At 50.0% G+C, this 18,654-nt stretch overlaps 1 protein-coding gene across 4 annotated transcripts in view; it reads left to right on the plus strand.

The window, feature by feature from the left end:
- LOC127577820 (fibronectin-like) overlaps positions 1-18,654 on the plus strand; it is a 90,326-nt gene that overhangs the window by 55,381 nt on the left and 16,291 nt on the right. For all 4 annotated transcript variants that reach the window (XM_052029406.1, XM_052029414.1, XM_052029424.1 and 1 more), the window contains 14 exons: positions 338-520; positions 1,636-1,725; positions 4,599-4,865; positions 5,975-6,091; positions 6,853-7,017; positions 8,004-8,159; positions 8,988-9,101; positions 9,991-10,263; positions 11,536-11,723; positions 11,849-11,936; positions 12,414-12,590; positions 13,798-13,887; positions 14,784-14,963; positions 18,202-18,291. In XM_052029406.1, coding sequence (XP_051885366.1) covers positions 338-520; positions 1,636-1,725; positions 4,599-4,865; positions 5,975-6,091; positions 6,853-7,017; positions 8,004-8,159; positions 8,988-9,101; positions 9,991-10,263; positions 11,536-11,723; positions 11,849-11,936; positions 12,414-12,590; positions 13,798-13,887; positions 14,784-14,963; positions 18,202-18,291 — 2,178 coding nt within the window. The remainder of the gene's footprint in view (positions 1-337; positions 521-1,635; positions 1,726-4,598; positions 4,866-5,974; positions 6,092-6,852; positions 7,018-8,003; positions 8,160-8,987; positions 9,102-9,990; positions 10,264-11,535; positions 11,724-11,848; positions 11,937-12,413; positions 12,591-13,797; positions 13,888-14,783; positions 14,964-18,201; positions 18,292-18,654) is intronic.

Genomic DNA, 18,654 nt, shown 5'->3' on the forward strand with positions numbered 1-18,654 from the left:
CCACTCTGGCTCCCATCTCTCCTGCTATTTGAGGTGGCTGAGGGGGGGTGGGGGGAGCGAGTGCAGGATTAGATTTGGTAACGCACAACGGCCAGGAGATTGAGTGCAGTTTCCATCTCCTTTCTGTGAAGATGTGGCTCTGGGGGATATTTGCAACACCCCCTGCCCGTCGAGATTGGCACCCAATGCTGCTGTAACAGGTAGTGAAATGGGCCCAGTGTTTAGAAGTGTGTGCATGCAAACCCGACGGCTCCAGCCTGTGTGCATCAACGTGTCTGTGCTGCTCATTCACACCGAGAGCTGTCACTGACCAGGACATGTGTCTGTTCCCTCCTAGCGGTGCCGCCCCCCACTGACCTACGATTCACCCACGTGCTCGCGGACTCCATGAGGGTCAGCTGGTCTCCACCATCTTCCATCGACCTCAGCAATTTCATCGTGCGTTACAGCCCTGTCAGGAACCAGGAGATCTTCACCAACCTCACCATCGCCCCATCCGACAGCATGGTGATCCTGACAGGTGAGGGCACAGTCTCAGTGAAGATGCCCTGCGTGTGCACATGTGTGCCCATTTATGAGGATATGTTTGCATATGTGTGTGTTTGTGCAGGTTACTGTGATTGTGTATGTGAGTGCGGATGTGCATGTATAGAATCATTTGTGTGAGTGCACTTGTAGCTGTGTGTGCAGGATTTTGTGTGTGTGCAGGATTTTGTGCGCGTGTGTATTACCTACAGACATAGGAGACTTTAAATGTTTGTCCATGTAATTCTTCAGCAGAGAAAAAAAATATGTTTCACTGAAACGCAGGCTAGTGTTGTGTTGGTGGATTCTGGGTGTCTCCCTCTTTCATCAGTGTAGTGAGTTTGAGGTCTTCCGTCCTCACACCAGCATGGTGACCTTGTTGAAAGCACCACGTGACTTGGAAAACGGGATCTTCAGACTCTGAGTTCTGGGAGACGGTGACAGAGCCACATGAACAGTGGCTTGTCCCATCGATCTCACTCCTACCTCCAACCTTATCACAGAATTTTCTGACTGAAGCCCTCTGTCATGAGGTTCCTGTATTCAGTAGTCCACTCAAGTTGGCTGTGGGATTCTCACCCCCACCCACCACCTTGTCCAACAGCTTCTCAGTCCCCCATTGTTATCTTCCTGTCCCACCACAGCTGCCTGGTGGAGCAACTTGCTCACTGGTGCACAGTGTCAAATTCTCTGGGAGCTCTTGTACATGTGCCTGCCCACTGCCCTGTTCCCACCATGTGCTAATTGTACCTGCTCCTCTGTTGTGCCAATAGGTTGTGAGGGCATGGCTTGGGCCAGGAATAATTGACTTTGGCTTAAACCAGTTGGGCTGCCGACTGCATTTGCATAGCTCACCAATATTTCGTACACAGGAAGGATCTGCATTGGGGAGATGGTTGTAATTAAGTGGCCTGGTGACCCAACATAAGCAGGTACCTTGGGAGAGGAGAAGGTGGTTCGCACGCTGTCCTTGGCCAGCAATCTCCAGACAACTGTTTTCATTTGTGGTTTTTGGGGTGGCAGGTGATGTTGGGAGGTGTTAGGTTTTTAATTCATCTTTCAGGGTCTGGCAGCATTTGGTTTGTTCTAATCTGATTGGCTGTTCCTCAGGTCTCCGGCCTGGTACTACCTACCTGGTGAAGGTCTTCAGCGTCATCGATAGCAGGGAGAGTGCCCCACTGACTGGAACCCAGCGAACAGGTAATGTCCAACCGGGGCGGGTTTGGCGCAGGAGTTGGCGGAGGGAGCCACATAGGCTCATCTTGCCAGAGGTTGGGATTTCTCTCTTGCTTCCCCTCTATGGTGCCGGGGCAGCCCATGCATCCAGGCACGGTGATGGTTAACTTTTCCCACCTGGAGTTTCCAATGCCTCCCACTTTGCCTGGAGCCCCATAAGGGAAGATGATGAGGTGAACCCCCTAAACTAGGTGTTGGGTGCCAATGTGAACGGTAGGCATTTGAACCCCTCGCACAGAGGTATCAGCTGGTCACAAAGGATAAAACTGTTCCGATATGACATTGGGTTTGACTTCTCGTCCTCCACCAAATGCACACAGCATGGTGGCACTTGTCCAGCAGCTTAAAGTCTTGCCAGGGAGACTGAGAATCACCTGCCACCTCCTAAGGAAACAATTTCTGCAGGGCCCAGGCTGTTAGACTGAGTGTGCATCCTTTCATCGGGCAACATAAGCTCCACACCTTGGGATCGAAATAATGGGCCTGGAGATTCACCGGAGTGATGATTGGCAAGTTGAAATGGGGAGAAAGCGATGTCTCCTCGGGAGGCAATCCAGAACAAGAGGAGATGGGACGAGAGCGACTGGTCACGGCTGACGTTAGGAAATAATTATTTCGTACTCCTGCCCCAAATAATCTGAGGCTGAGGGTTTCAAAATTGATTTTGTTGTAATGCAGAAGATTTGAGGAGCCTTGTAGCCTTCTGTTGCTGTGTTACTCTGCTGACGGCACTGAATGCGGCACACACCATGCACAAGACTGAATGTTCTCCTGTCCTTGTGTGACAGGTTAGAGGGGCGGAATGGCCTCTTATTTCGATGTAACAGGTTTAGCGGGTTAAAGTCTTCCCTCTATTCTCTGTCCCAAATGTTTCCATCACTCGCTGAGGTGTCACCCAAACAAGTCTGCTCACTCTGTACAAGGCGTAACCTAGGGCATCGCGCCTTGTTCCTCGTGTGACCTCTTGCATCTGCATGTACTCTTGTGACCAAATTGCACAACAGTAGTTAGATGTCTGCACATTGGGGCAATGAAAAGCTAAATACCCAAAGGGGTAATGGATAGAGTGATATACAAGGAAGGGGCAGACGTGCAATGGGTTTGTGGTGAAATGTATACAATGGAATGCATTGTAGGAAGAGAATATTAGAAGTTATTATCAAGGCCTCTGGCTCTGTCAATTTTAATGGTCAAGTGAAAACAGATTTGGCTGGTTGGTGTGATGTGCAGGATGGCAGTGTATGTGCATTCTGCTCCCTTAAACCTCATTGCTTTCAATGGTACTGCTCTTCAGCAATAAGAGTACAGCATGCAGAGCACAACAAATAAGGGCAAACTTCCACTCCACCAAACATCTCCATCCTCTTAAAGATCCCGACTGGGTTTCCTCGGCTTTTGTCAGAGGAGATAAGCCCAGATATTCAGGGCTGGTGCAGCGCCTCAGATCAGAAGCCCCCTTCATAAATCTGTACTTTGGGGCCCCTGGATCCTTTTTGCTAATCCAAAGACCAGGAGTGTGTGCAGGAAGACTTATTCCCAGTAAATCCATCCGCTGCACCAGCAGTGCTACAAGCAATTTCCAGTCTGCTCCGCTCCACTCACTCACCAAGTGATTTCCCTTGAACAAGGTTTGCCAAGAGGCAAGGAGCTTTTAATCCAGTGTGTGAGCCGCTCGACAAGCAGACAGTTCCAATTGGAAACTGAAGGGAAATGAGGCCCAGATTTGCTGGCAGCTTTGTGCCAAATGAGGTACCATAGTGCCCCCGGTGAACACTGTCCCTTTTGCAACCACAGGTTGCTGCCAGTTGTGGACACCAGGCCAGCAGTACTCCACCCCAACAACACACCGCTCAAACCTCCCCTAGGTGCTGGCTCCACTACAGGAGGGATTAAAACCTGTGGCTGTGGGCTTGCCTGGAATCTGATCCAACTTCTGTCAGTCTGAATCTTGGCAATTCCATGTTCATGCCTCGCCTTCATAACTCTAGCCCAAGAGGGGTCATTTTCAGTCCAACTGGAGCTTGTATCACACTGTAAGCTGCAACGATATTGTGTCATATTGTGGTACAGATAAGGACACAACAATTTGAAATGTTTGTTTCTGGGTGTGGGTGATTTACCTGAGTTTGTTTGCTGAGGGAAGGGTCCTTCCTTGTAGCCATCCACTGAGTCCTCTACTTGAACGTTCTCTCTGCTCTACATGGCAAACCATGTTTGCACAAAGTTTTGCACTTCTCTTCACTCCTGTGATCAGTTCTGGTACAGCTGAAGGAGCTGTTCCTTCTGAGTTAAAAGGTTGTGAGTTCAAATTCACCACTAGGGACTGGAGCACTCCACCTAGGCTGGCACATGAGTACTGCTCCATCAAGAGGCAGGGGCGAGGGAGGTGGGTGGCTCCCCCGTGACCCAGTTGATGTTTATCCCTCAGCCGAACATCACTGACAGAAAGCAACTCGCATTCTCACAGATTGCTGTGTGAGAGTGTTTGGAGGGGCCAGATAGTTCATGAAAATGCATGATGGAGCAGGTTCAAGGTTACAAGTGTCCTACTCCTGCTCTTGGTTTACACTCGTGTTTCCTGCAGATCAATAAAAAAGAAAAACAAAAACAAACTGCTTGAAACTCAGTAAGTCGGGCAGCATCTGTGGAGAGGGAAACAAGGGTTAATATTTTGGGTTCTGTAAAGGGATGTTTGGCCCAAAATATTAACCCGGTTTCTCTCTCCACAGATGCTACCTGGTGATACCACAGATACTGAGGTGGGAGATGGTACTGGTTAAAAAGTTAAGTGTTTTCTAGCCTGCATTAACACTTGCCTTTTTATCCCTGTGACACAGGCATTGACTCTCCAACTGGCATTGACTTCTCCGATATCAGCACCAACTCCTTCACTGTGCACTGGATGCCACCCATGGTCCCAGTCACTGGCTTCAGGGTGCAGCTCCAACCTGAGAAGGGAGGCAGGCCAAGGATTGAGAGGGTGCCGGCTTCCCACACCTCCCACCTGTTGACCAACCTGAGCCCTGGCTCGGAGTATGTCGTCAGCATCTATGCCATGAGCGGTCAGCAGGAGAGCTTGCCTTTGGTCGGGCAGCAGTCCACCAGTAAGTATGGGTGCCTGTCAGTCTCGCCAGTTGTGTGGGTATTTGTTTCGGACAGTGTACGGTGTGTTGGGATTCTCTGCGGCCTTGGTTGTTGTCAGTGACAGGTGGACTCCAGACCTGAAGTTGGACCCTCGTCGTGGGGTCACAGGTTAGCTGTGCTCCGCAGGGGGTGGCGTTTCATTTGGGTCGTCTCCATCTTTTGGGGGTGATGGAGTGTTGTGGAGGGTGGTGAAGGGGTTGCAAGTGATGTGCTGGAATCAGGTGCTATCTATTGGGCTGATACTAGAAGAAGGCAGGCCAAACCCTCCCACTGGTGTTGGATGAATCCATGCTTGGACCTGGTGGTCTGATGCCTCCCTAGGTCAATTAATTTGCTAGCTCCTGGCTGGGAAGCCCAGACGTCTTGATTCATTGCAAGGTAGAGGTGGTTGTGTGATACTACCCATGGTCAAATAGCTTGTCCTCTCTTGACCACTGGCCACTGACTGGGAGGTGCAGTGGGTGAAGGCAGGGGTTTGGCTGTACGAGACTTCCTGCTGTCAAGCAACTGCATCAACGTACACCAGACTAAGGAGTGCCCCCTTTATTGACATTGACTCGTTGAGGAGGATGTGGTGAAGTGAATGGAAGTGAGACTGAGGAATGGTGCTGACGGAATGCAGCACTGTTGGAGTGCACCTTTCGGATGGGACGTCAAACAACTGGGCATGTGGTCTCCCGTGTGGGTAGGTGAGAGCATCCATGCAGTGACTCTGACCTTGCAGCAATGGCTGCTCTTCATTAACTGTATGTTCCCTTGCAGTGTCCTGAGCTCATGACAAGTGCAGCAACAGTGCAGGTCTTTCTCCTCGTGCATGAGCTGGTATGGTCTTGCGCACGGCACATTTTCATTGCTCTCTCCAGCCACCGAGAGGGGGAGGTGGGCGGATTACGTATCTAGAAGGTTCACTGCACCCACCCTCCATGTTGTGCGTGCGATGTCCCAGGCTGATTTCACCACTGAGAAGAATTTTCCCGATCAGCCAGGGTAGGGGTGGGAGATTCTTGTTGCGGATTAACTCCACTGAGTTGTTTTCTCTCCATTCCCAACCCGCCTCCTGCCTCTGCAGTCTCGGACTTGCCGACCAACTTGGAATTCACCCGGTCCACGCCTAACAGCCTGACTGTCAGCTGGACCCCACCGCCCATGACCGTCAAGTACTACCGCATCACCTACGGAGAGACCGGTAGGTCCTGGCTTTCTCCTTCACTAGTTGGGGAGCAGAGCCTACCCTCAGCTTATCAGTGATGGCCTGGTACTGTCATTGCTGGCCTTGGGAGTTTTGAACTGGAGCACTATTCTCACCTCAGCCCTGCACCCAGACTGGCCCTGTAGACTAGGTTGCAAAGCTGGTACTGGACCCAAACGGGTTAAAACTCTGTGCTTTGAAAGGAACCTGTTTAACAAAAGGCCCTAATGGCTGCTCTAAACTTTGAGCTTAGAGTTTGAAGCTTGCTAGTGCTTGTGCCCGCAGTGCACTGCAGTGGGGAGAGTGGCGGATGTCTTTCTGCCCTGGTTTTGCAGCATAATGGGTCCACCGAGGGGTTGGCAAGGGGTGGAGGTAATTGGGAGGAACAAGCAAGTGGTGGCAACTGGGGCCCTTCATTCTTGACAAATCACAGATTAAACCTTTTAACTTGCCTTTCGGATGGTGGCGGCCCTCCTTTAAAGTGGTTGAAGTCTGGTACACAACAAGAGTAGGTGTGAAATAGGCTGTAGGCATGGGGCCCAACTTTGGCATGAGTGTTGGCCCTGGACCTCAACAAAATGACCTTGTATTGTGCCTCCATTGAGTGCTTGTGATACCTTTTTGAGTTACTGGCCACTGACATGCATATGCGAAATGAGTAAGTTTACACTGTTTCTCATTGACTGTTTCACATGTGATGTAGTTTAAGCACATTGGTTACCACCTCTTTTTCTCTAATTTCCCCCCCAAACACACAGGAAGCCACAGCCCTGGGAAGGTCATAACGGTGTCAGGAGGCGAGTCAATGGTCACCATCACCAACCTCCGCCCAGACACGCAGTACACTGTCACAGTGTCTGCCGTCACTGGCCGTGGTGACAGTTCGGCATCCAGCAAGCCTATCGTGGGTTCTGAGAGGACAGGTAGGAACAATATTAACATAGACACAGGAGACCATTCGGCCCATTGTGTCCATGCAGTTCATAAGGCCCATTCCCCTGTAGAGGCTGGCTTACAAACACCTGACTTAATGGACACCCCTACATACAAGCGAGCTCCCACAATGTTGTGTTCTTGTAATTGTTTTCTTTCTTGTAAAAAGTGTTTAATTTATGTATTTCTTGTGTAATGCCGCTTATATGATGCTTTGTGTCTGTGCTGCATTGCACCTGTGCATACATGAACTTGTGCATCTGACAATAAACTCAATTTCAACTTCGATATATTAATAAAATTCAAAAGCCTGACGTACGTACATATGTTTGTTCCTTGCAACGGCAGAACTAGATTCCCCCCTCTCTCAACTTTTAGTAGTCAGTCTTGTGTGCTTTTGATACCATTCATTACAATACCATAGAGATACAGTTACCACAACAAGTGATATTGTGTATTTTCTGACTCATGGACAAAATTAACTTAAGGAGATCCGTAAAAAAAATATGGAGCCAGTTCATCTCCCAAGGATGGTCTGTAGTCCTGTTACTTTTTCTCTCTCGTGTCCATCAATTCCCCTTTAATTCCTTTTGGCCATCCACCCACACAAGGAGCAATTTACTGTGACCAATTTTCCAGAGATGGCGAGGAGGCCTCTGGCTGGGATGTTTTGCCCAGGTGCGCCTGCTTCGGAGGGAAGCTTTCACCGGCTCGGCCAAGCCAGCTGCCCTTTGGGGCTAGAGCCAGGAAAGCCACATTTCCGGCTTTAGGGATGTGAGGCCTTAAGCAAACTGCTGATGGCTCTCAGCAGGGCTGAAGAGACCCTTGTCCATCGCAGCCCTGCAGATCACTTGGCCATGTCTAGCCCACCATCTTAAATTACCGTCTCTCCAGTATCTCCAAGCTGTTCCTGGGACAGGGAAGGGACCGAAGACGGCTGCCTCTTTACTGGAGACTCTGCCTTTTTTTCTTGCAGAGATTGACATGCCGACCGTGCTGAAGGTGGACGACGTGCAAGACCACAGTCTGACCGTCAGCTGGACCCCTCCCATTACGCCGGTAAAGGGTTACAGGGTCACCAGCACGCCAAAGAATGGGCATGGCCCAAATATATCCAAGACTATCCCGGCAGGTCAGTCACAGGAGGTGGTGGGGCCAGGGTGTTGGGTTTGTTAGTGCGACTGTCACAGTCTATGCATTGACCTCTCGATTATGCCAGTTCATTGTCTTGTGAGCTGGTTGTTGTTACCCCAGTAGGGGTCACACCTAGGGAATTGGGGTGGGGTGGGAGGAGCAGACATGTGGAACGTAGTGGGAGGGGATTGAGCCTTTCACGTTTCATTTTCCCATTTTTAGGACTCTCCCCATTTTAGTCGGAAGTAAAAGGGGCACCATTGGCACCTCCTGGTGCCTGTTGGACATTACTCATTATCCCAACACGCTTGTTTCACTTTTTTTTAAACGTGTTACACGGAACTTTAATAAATTCTCCAGTGAAACAAGTAAGTTTAAAGGGAGTGTGGGGATGGGGCCTGGTAAGTTTAAAGGGAGCATGGGAAACGAGGTGCAGTGAATGAAAGGGAATACAGGAAACAGGACACCGAGGGTTGAAGGGAGTACAGGAAACAGGACACAGACGGTTGAAGGGAGTACAGGAAACAGGACACCGAGGGTTGAAGGGAGTACAGGAAACAGGGTGAAGACTTTCTGGGGATGGGAAAAAAGGCTGCATGTTGGAGTTGGGTGTCTGGAGAGAGATGGCTAGGCAGAGACGGCAGCTAATTTAGGGCAGGTTTCTAGCTGAATGGGATTAACGTGGGAACCTTTTCAAATGGGCAGTCATTTTAGGAGTGTTTGTCTCTGGAACTCGGAACTTAAACAAGTGGACTGGCATGAATATGGAGCAGCATTGTTGGGGGACTCAGGAGGAAAGTAACCTTTTTGTGTCACGTACTTTCAGGTCAGAACCGCCTGACCATCGAGGGCTTGGCGCCATCAGTGGAGTACTTGGTCAGCGTGTACGCTCTGGGAGAGCATGGGGAGAGCCCACCTCTCACCGAAACAGCAGTAACCGGTAGGTATCTCAGAAGATGTGTGCAGTGATGGGTTGCTGAGTGGTCGGGGCATATTCCAAGCTCCTGGGTGAATGAAACATTGCAGGCAGGCCCATGGGGAAGCCCCTGGTGAGCGGTGGGTGAGGTCCACCACTGTTAATGAATGTCTTTGGCAGGCTTCCTCTCTTTCGCCTTTTGCACTCCCAACTTCTACTTTGAACAGCAATAACGGGCTTGCAATACAAGGGTTAGCAAGTGGGGCAATAGCTGGGAACCGTGGCCAGAGGGAACGTGCAAAAGAGAACAGATTCCTGTGTAGAAGTCCTGGTCTCTGTGGGTGCGGCCAGGCCCCATTGTGTGATGGCCCCACTGGACGCTGATTGAGAACAATGGGAGCTTGCCCTTCTGCTGCCTATGTCCTCAAATGTGAAAGGAAGTCCAGTACTATACACCCATCCATTGCTGAGCTGCAAGCTATTTGGTTACCTGACATATTTTCTTGGCTCTTTGCTTTAAATGGTGCTTTCATACCAGACCCCTCCTCTAATCTCTAGTCAAGTCTAACACTGGCTTTCAGAATGTACTGGTGGGTTGAGGGCCCTTCCAACGCATGGGCACATTTTTTCCGGTCTCGCTGACCCTTGGATGCCGTGGACCCAGTAAAGGCTGTGTCTGGAACATTCTGACGGGAAATGCTAATGCTTTGCAGGGAGAGGAGAGGGGAAAAAAATTCTGGGAACTGTTTGTTGAGGGTTTGGATGGGTGTGTGCTGGAAAAGACTGACCCGTTGAACACGTGTGATCCACAATCCAGCCCTGGCACAAACCGTTCAGAGTGTCCTTGAGCCGGAGGCAGCCAGTTAGGAAGAGATACTTAAGCTTTTGTTGCTTTCCCCTTGTTTTTCACTAGCGCCTGTTAGCCAAGTGAAAGAACTGATCTTCATGGACGTGGAGGCAGATTCCATGCGGCTGATGTGGGAGAAGCCAAAAAGTTGGGTCACGACCTACAGGGTAATCTACTCTAGCCCCGAGGATGGAGTCCACGAGCTCGTGCCCAGCCCCGACTCCAGGGCCATTTCTGCTGAGCTGACTGGCTTGCGCCCAGGGACAGAGTACAAAGTGCAAGTGTACGCTGTATATAATGGCCAGGAGAGCTCCTCTTTCATGGGCAAACAGACTACAGGTAAGCAACTGGGGCTGATGATCTGTAAACAGCACATGGCTACAGATGGTGACACCCACTTCTAGCCAGAATGGAGATGGTTGGCTTATTCCGCCTGGAGCCAAGATTGATTTCACAAACATTATTTGTATTATGTAATCACATAACTCTTGCTGCATTTTGATGGTGAAATAGTTCTGCTGTTATTGGGAGACTTTGCACTAGTTGTGAACTCTGTTTCCAAGAGACACAGTTTAAATAGACATCATGCTGTAGTTCACACTATGTTTAAAGATAATGGTATAAAGTCCTACCTTAACTCATTTGCTAACTCGGGAATATCAGCACTTGACTCTGGGGGTGAGAAGGCTAATTCAATTACATGCTCTCTATATACCTGTGCAGTAGTTTTGCTTACTGAAAAGTGGCAATCTAATTTGACGGCCATAACTTCTAAATGCAGTAAGTAGCTTGACAATTGCCGCTCCAGGCCTTTGTAAAAAGGGAGCTAAATTTCGGCAATGTTAGTATGGGACAGGAGTCGCGGATTGTCCTGCATTAATTCATGCTGGTAATTCCTAAACACAACGTGAGTGAACTGATTTGGTTTTTTTACAACAAGCCCACAGCTTCAGAACCACGTTTATTGGCATCAGCTCTTCCTTTACAGACTTAAAATTAACTCCTTGCTTCTCAAGCTGACATTTGAGTTCACTTTCTGGATTATTAGTTCAGGGGCCGATATAAGCAAGAAAGAGGTGTGACCTCTGGCTATCTTCCCCTCCCTCAGCCCAGCCCAAAGCGGTTGGTGGTCTAACCCAGGCCAGCTCCGTCACAGGCTGTCTGGCAACTGCTGGATCCAGGCTCAACCTCAGGTCACCAGGAGCTGCGGCAACTGAAACATTTCAGGCCAGTTCAGCCATTGTTCTTGTGCCATCAGCTGCAGCTCAGCAGTTGATGCTGTTGAGTCAGAAGGTTAAAGGTGCGAGTACCTCTCCAGAGAGCTAGACTCAAAGTCTAGAGAGTGAGACAATGTTAGATGTTGAGACAGCACATTAGCGTGCTTGTTCCCTCTCGTTTGGACATAGGAGAACAGAGGAGTTCTTTCAGATGTCTTAGCCGATATTTATCTCCAAACCAACAGAGATATTGATTAGGCAAGACCAGTGCTCACAAACTGGTGCCACCATTACCCCACACGGGTGAGTGCACATCAAAAGTCCTTCATTGGTTAGAAAGCACTTGTTGAGGTGTGGAATAACTGCATCTTTCCGTTTCTTTCTTGTCTTGCAGCCATTCCGCCACCAACTAACCTGGAGTTTGTGCAGGTGACTCCGACAAGTATGACCATAAGCTGGCATGCCCCTCGTGCCCAGCTGACTGGTTATCGCGTGGTAGTGAAACCAAGGGAGAAGGCAGGCCCAAGCCAACAGGTGACTGTTGGCCCCGATAACACCAGTGCCACCATCTCTGGTCTCATGGTGAGTCTTCCCCACCCCTACTGGCTATTGTGGAACACAAACACCAGCACTGAGTTGTTGGGTCAAATGGCCTGTTTCTATTCTGTGTAAATAACATCTGTCCAATCCTATTTCCATAAACACAGGTAGCGACTAGGTACAACATCTTCGTTTACGCTATCAAGGACTCCTTGACCAGTCAGCCTTTGCAAGGCATCAAAGCGACACTGGACGGTGAGTTCTCTCCCTCCCACCACCGCGCCCCCCCCCCCCCAATTCCTGCTAATGTCTACGGGACCTGTCCTCCATCCCCACAATCCTTCCCATTGTCTGCAGAAACTCTCACCCTCGTGCCTCCTGGACTTGACTGTTCCCTGCTGGCTTGTCCTCAGTAACTTTGAGCACAGCCAAAACTGCTCCCTCTGTGGTCTCCCCTGTCCCCAAATCTCTGCAGCTTACTCCAGTTTTGGCCTCTTGCGTGTTCCTGATTTGTCATTCTCCCTCGGTTGGCAGCCGTGCTTTCAGCTGCCAAGGTTCTTAAACTCCTTCTGTCCGCGTTGAAGAATCTCGTCAATAACCTACCTTCTTGTCCAAGCCTCCCGCCCACCTCTTCCGAACCTCCCTATGGTGCATGGATGAGCGTCTATCCGGTAACGACTCTGCGAGGGCTTTGCCATGTACCTGACAGCTGATGTTGCGCCCATTTGCCAGATGTGAGTCCGCCGCGCCGAATCCACGTCGGCGGTGTGACGGAGACCACCATCACGCTGCAGTGGCGCACCAAGGCAGAACTCATCACCGGCTTCCAGATCACCGCTGTGCCCTCTAGCCATAGAGACACCATCCAGAGGACTGTGGGACCCGATACGCGCACATACACCATCACAGGTAAAGCCAGCAGCATTTGCTGCCGCCTGCAGGTTAAATAACTCGAGCAGTTTTACTTCCAGCCCCCTTTACCAACCATTTTGCAGTGCCTCACAGATACAGATGTGCCATACAAGGAGATCATTTGGCCCATTGCAACCCTGACTCTTTGAGATGGCCCTCCATTCATCCTGGTCCTGTTCTTTCTCTATAGCACTCCCCTCAAGGATTTATCCAGTTCCCGTTTTAAAAGGTACCACGTCCATTCCTTGATTTACAAAAAGGATGTGTTCCTGGAACCATTAAGCAAAGTTTGCTGCATTGAGATAGGCTAGGCAAAATACATCAGTAGCATATTGATAGTGTGCTTTTATTCACAGGGACTGGCATACAGTTCATTTTAAGAGAAAATGAACTGGATTGAAGACTCATACCCCAAGGAGTCCATGGTATTAGAGCCAAAATTTTGTAAATCAAGGAGTTACTCAATTGAATTTGCTTCCACTGGTATTTCATGCAGTGTATTTTAGCTCATGACAGCTTGCTATGTAAAATCAACTATCTTAATTTTTTTGCTAGCTACCTTGATTCTGTGTTCTCCCAATTACTGACTGTTGCCAGTGGAACCAGTTGCTCCTTGTTTTTATGCAGTCACTTGGCATGGTAAGAGGCCCTTTGACCCACCCTGTCTGCGCCAAACATCAAGCAACCATTTTACACTAATCCCATTTTATTCTCCCCGCACTCCCATTGATTTCCAACAGATCCCACCACTCGACCTGCACACCAGTGGCCAATTAACCCATCAACCCGCACGCCTTTGGGATGTGGGAGGAAACTGGAGCACTCAGAAACATTCACATGGAGAACATGCAAACTCCACACAGACAGCACCACAGGTCGGGATTGAAGCCAGATCTCTGGCGCAGTGAGGCAGTAGCTCTACCAGCTGCGCCAGTGTGCCACTGTGTTAAATCTTTCCTTTGCTTTCTCTCCTCTTAAAACATATAGTCATCTTCTTTGTGTCCTTTCCAAGGCTCTGATCCCCATTCATGTGTGGGGGGGTCTCAGAAATAATTTAAACAAGGAGTTCTGAATTATGTGCGTCATGATGTGCTGGTTTAAATGCTGCTAAACTGTCCCCTGTTGCATTTTATTCCTTCTGTGAGGGCCTCTGATTTCCCCCTCAGTTTGATGGCGATATTTTTCCTCCCTTTTTCTTCCACAGGTCTCCACCCTGGCACAGAGTACAAAATCAACATCTACACCCTCAGCAGCACGTCTCGCAGCCCACCTACCTCCGTCCTAGCTCGAACTGGTGAGGATCCCACTCCGGCAAGGGGGTGATTCTGGTTGCTTTGATGTCATCATAGAGTTGGGACAGCACAGAAACAGGCCCTTCAGCCCACCATGTTCACGCTGACCAACGAGTACCCATCTATACTCACCCCATTTGGTCCGTAGCCTTCTATGCCTTGGCGATTCAAGTGCTCCTTAAATGTTGTGAGAGTACCTCCCTCCACCATGCCCTTGGGCAGTCGTTTCCAGATTCCAACCACCCTCTGTGTGTGTGTGTGTGTGTGTGTGTGTGTGTGGGTGGGGGGGGGGGGGGGGGGGGGGGGTGGTGGGTGGGGAATTCTTCTTCAGATCTCCTCTAAACCTCCTAACCCCCTAACCCTCTGCTATGGGGAAAAGTTTCCTGCTCTCTGGCCTATCTATGCCCCTTGTGTATCTCTGTCAGGTTCCCCCTAAGTCTCCTCTGCTCCAAGGTAAACAACCTCAGCCTATCTGGTCTCTCCTTAAAACTGAGTCGCTCCATTCCAGGCAACATCCTGGCCTGCTCTGTCACTGTGCCATTGCAGAATAGCGTGTTGCTCTTCACAGAGTGGGGGTTGGCATGTCCTACCTTTCCCATTCCAGGGCTGACTAGCACACTTTGGAGAGAGGAGAGTATAGAGGGGCATCCCCTCTGCACCCATTCAACCACCCTCTCCTTATTTTGATGGTGCACAGTCTCTGAAGCCAAGGCTCAGTGTGTTGGAGGACCTCAGGATAGGTGGACTGCAGCTTGGAGGCCTTGCCCGGAGCAGGTGCTTCCATTCCTGAAGCGCTAGTGGTTGCTAGACAGGGAGGCAGGATAGGCACTGATTTCCAAGCGAAGCAGCTGAAGTAACCCGTCTCTCCCGTGTTTCAAACCCACTTCTCCCATCCCAGCTATCGATTCTCCATCAAACCTCCGGTTCATCTCCGTGACGGAAAACACCATCATGTTCACATGGCAGCGTCCCCGCTCCAAGATCACAGGGTACCACATCACCTACCACCCCAGGGGAGGCCATCCGGTGGAGCTCCGACCTCGGCCATCAGCCAGTGCCCAAGAAGCAGTGATCACAGGTAAATGTTGCCCGCAGACACCCAACGGCAGCTTCCAAGTGGATGCACTCGGCAGGCAGGGAGCTTTGGGATTTGCCATAGGCCTGGGCGTAAGACCACCAGGACAGCCCATAGCTGTCTTGTTTGGGTGAAAAATGAGCTGCTGGAGGAACTCAGCAGGTCAGGCAGCATCCGTGGAGGGAAACGGTCAAGTCGACTTCGCGGGCGCGCCCCTTCACCTGGGCTAAAAGATGGAGGGGAGATGGTCAGTATAAAGAGGTGAGGGGAAGGAGTGGAGCAAGAGCTGGCAGGTGATAGGTGGATCCAGGTGAGGGGGGGTGGGTTTAATGGGCAGTTGGAGTCAGGTAGGGGAGGGAAGGGTGGAAGTGGCAACAGAGGCTAGAAGATGATAAGTGGAGGCAACAAAGGGCTGCAGATTCTGGACTCTTGATAAGAAAGGAAGGTGAAGAGGAACAAAAATAAGGAGGGGATGGTGGGCAGATGGGAACAGTGGGGGGAGGTGTTGTGGGGGGAACCCAGTGGGAGGAGTGTGTGGGGGTTTTGGACAGATGGAGCAGGTGGGGGAGGAGAAAGAAACTGGGTGATGGGGGTTGGAAAGAAGGGTGTGTGAGAGGACCTGGGCAAATCAGGAGACAAAGGGACAGAGGAGGAGCAGGTTACCTGAAATTGAATTCACACTGTCGGGTTGTACACTACCCAGGCGGAACACGAGGTGCTGCTCCTCTAGTTTGTGTTTAGCCTCAGCCAGGCAGTGGAGGAGGCCAAGGACAGACTGGTCAGTGTGGGAATGGGAAGGGGAGTTGAAATGACTGGCAACCAGAAGCTCCAGACCACCGTTGCAGACGGAGAGCAGGTGCCCACCAAAGTGGTTGCTTGGTCACGCCAAGGTAGAGGAGGCCACATTGAGAGCACCGAATGGAGGAGACAAGATTGGAGGAGGTGCACGTGCATGCTTGCCTCACCTGGAGGGGCTGGGTAGGCCCCTGGAATGAGGTGAGGGAGGAGGTGTAGGGATGGTGTTAGACTTGCTATGGTCTATGGTCTATGAACCATATGGTCTATGGACAGGGGAAAGTGCCTGGGCAGGGAGGGGAATGGCCCAGTGAATCATGGAGAGAGTGATCCCCGTGGAAAGTAGAAAGGCGTGGGGAGGGGAAGGTGTGACTGGTGGTGGGATCACGTAGCTGGCAGTAATATCGAAGAATGATGTGCTGGATGCGTAGGGTGGTGGGGTGGAAGGTAAGGACGGAGGGAACTCTATCCCTGTTCTGTCTGGGGGGAGGTGGGGCAAGAGCAGAAGTGCGGGAAATGGAGAGGTGTGGATGAGGGCTCCATCAATTCCAGTTGGGGTGGGGGGCGGAACGTGGTGAAGACCCAATTTCTGAATACGGAGGAGACCTCAGATGTCCTGGAGTGGAGGCCTCATCTCGATAACAAATGAGGCAGAGACTGAGAAACGGGGGTTGGGGGGGGAAGCGGGGGAGGGTGCGGATTTTACATGAAGGTGCGGGTGCAGGGTTACAAAGAGTGAGGCCTCTGCCAAGGACAGACCACAAGAGCGGGACATCTTAGGGGATGGTGAAGGCTTGTCAGGGTTGAAGCTGGGGGCAAACCTGGGGTCCAAAGGGAGTAATGGGAGGGAAGTATTGGGGTAGTAACATGGTGGGGAGAAGAGGGCTTGGAGGAGATAGGGGTTGGGGCTGGCATATGAGATCAGGGGCGGGTGGGGGTGTGTGGCTTGATAAGCAGCAGAAGATGAGTGGTGTGGTCCCCACCCATCCCCATGCAGAGCCCCCACCCTTTTGGACAATTCAGTGGGTCCTTCTGTTAATCAGCACAGACTGGCCAGCTTCTTCCTTGCAGCTTCTTCCTTTGGCCCAGCGCTGAGCAGTGTGTGGAGAGCTGAGACCACAAGGGAGAGATTCAATAACAGGAAAGGAACATTACAACAGGTTTTCAGAGGATGGACTGAGACCATCTTCTCTGTATTGCAAGCCCTGTTCTGGAATTAAATCAGAACCTTTTGTCAATGAGCAGAGGAATACGATTAATTGGAATTCTTTTGAAAAGCAGGCAAGTGCACAAGAGGATAATTTGTCCTGTGCCACACAGTCCTATGTAATTCATTATCAAAATAACAAGTACACTGGAGACATTCAGAGGGTCAAACAGCTTCTGTGGAAAAGGAAGCTGAGTTAACATTTCAGATGATGATTCTTGTATGATTTAGATTCTGTTGTCTGTACCTACATGCCTGTGATGCTGCTGCAAGCAAGTTTGTCATTGTACTGTACCTCACTGTACTTGTGCACGTGACTACAAACTTGACATTGTCAGAACCAGGAAAGTACAAACAAGTTAGTTTTAAGTTGCGGAGAGGGTGGGGGGAAGGATAGAAAGGAAGTATGTTCAAGAGGGTGTGGCTGGAGTTGCCACAGTGATAAACTATTGATGTAGAAATATGGTTGTGTTACTAAGGACAGTTAGAGAGAGAGGGAGAGAAAATGCAACTAAGGGACATGTGAAAGCTGTGAAGTGCAGGTCAGAGCTGTAGGAAATACCAGCAGAGCAGGCCATGTCAGTGGAGAGAGAAAAACTGAGCTGATATTACTGAATGATTTATCTTACAGCAGAACTGCCCTGTTCTGACACAGACAAAGTGAGTTAGTTGAAATTGTAGGGTTTGATATTGAGTCTAGAAGGCTGTGATATGCTAAGAAGAAAGATAAAGTGCTGTTCCTCAAGCTTGCATTGGGACTCATTATAACAGTGCAGGAGGTCAGAGTGGGAATGGGATGGAGAATTCAAATGACAGGCAATAGGAAGCTCAGCGTCACTGCTGTGGCCTGAACACAGGTGCTCTGCAAAGCGGTCACTGGATTTGTTTGGTTTCCCACTCACATTTTGAGGACAGAATGCTGTACACTAGATTGGAAGAAGTGCAAGTGAATCACTGCTTCAGCTGGAAGCACTGCCCATTGCCTGTCACATCCACTCTGACCTATCTGTGGCCTCCTGCACTGTTACAATGCAAGCTTGAGGAACAGTGCCTCATCTTCCAAATTGCTTACAATCAAAGCAATGTTTGAAGGGACAAAACTTCCTGCTTGACATCCTGACCAACGGTTATCCATCTCACCATCATTCTAATCTTTTTCAGGAAATAGCTGGGATAATATTCCCACAAACGTGGTCTGTTCCGACAACCTAAACCATTACACTTTCTCCCTCCCATCAGGACTAAGGCCTGGAACCGAGTACATCATCAATATTAGAGCTATTCAGAACTCTCTGCAGAGTGAGCTGCTGACCGGGAGGAAGAGTACAGGTGAGGGATTTCTTACAGCAAGTAAGGGTAAGGTCGAACCAGTTCATACACCCCTTTGTCTTGTATTTGGACCACGCATTCAGCATGTTTTAACTTCACCCTGGCAACATGAGGTTTTGTTGCAACTCCTCACAGCTTAAAATGAGGACTTGTCATTTATGGAGTTTATTCCCTTGAGGGCAAATCACAAATAGAGTATAATTACTTAGGCGAGTTTGGATTACAACTAAAGCCAGATGTTTGGACTTCAGAAACTGCTGGGTTTAATCAGCAAAACTTTTTGGCAGCCCTTGGTAAGGTCCTATTAAATGATCCATGTTTCCGACTGCCTCGCAGTTAATGGAGAAAAGGGCTGATATGTGT

Source organism: Pristis pectinata, chromosome 1, assembly GCF_009764475.1.
Source record: "Pristis pectinata isolate sPriPec2 chromosome 1, sPriPec2.1.pri, whole genome shotgun sequence".
In the NCBI taxonomy this organism is placed as follows: Eukaryota; Metazoa; Chordata; class Chondrichthyes; order Rhinopristiformes; family Pristidae; genus Pristis; species Pristis pectinata.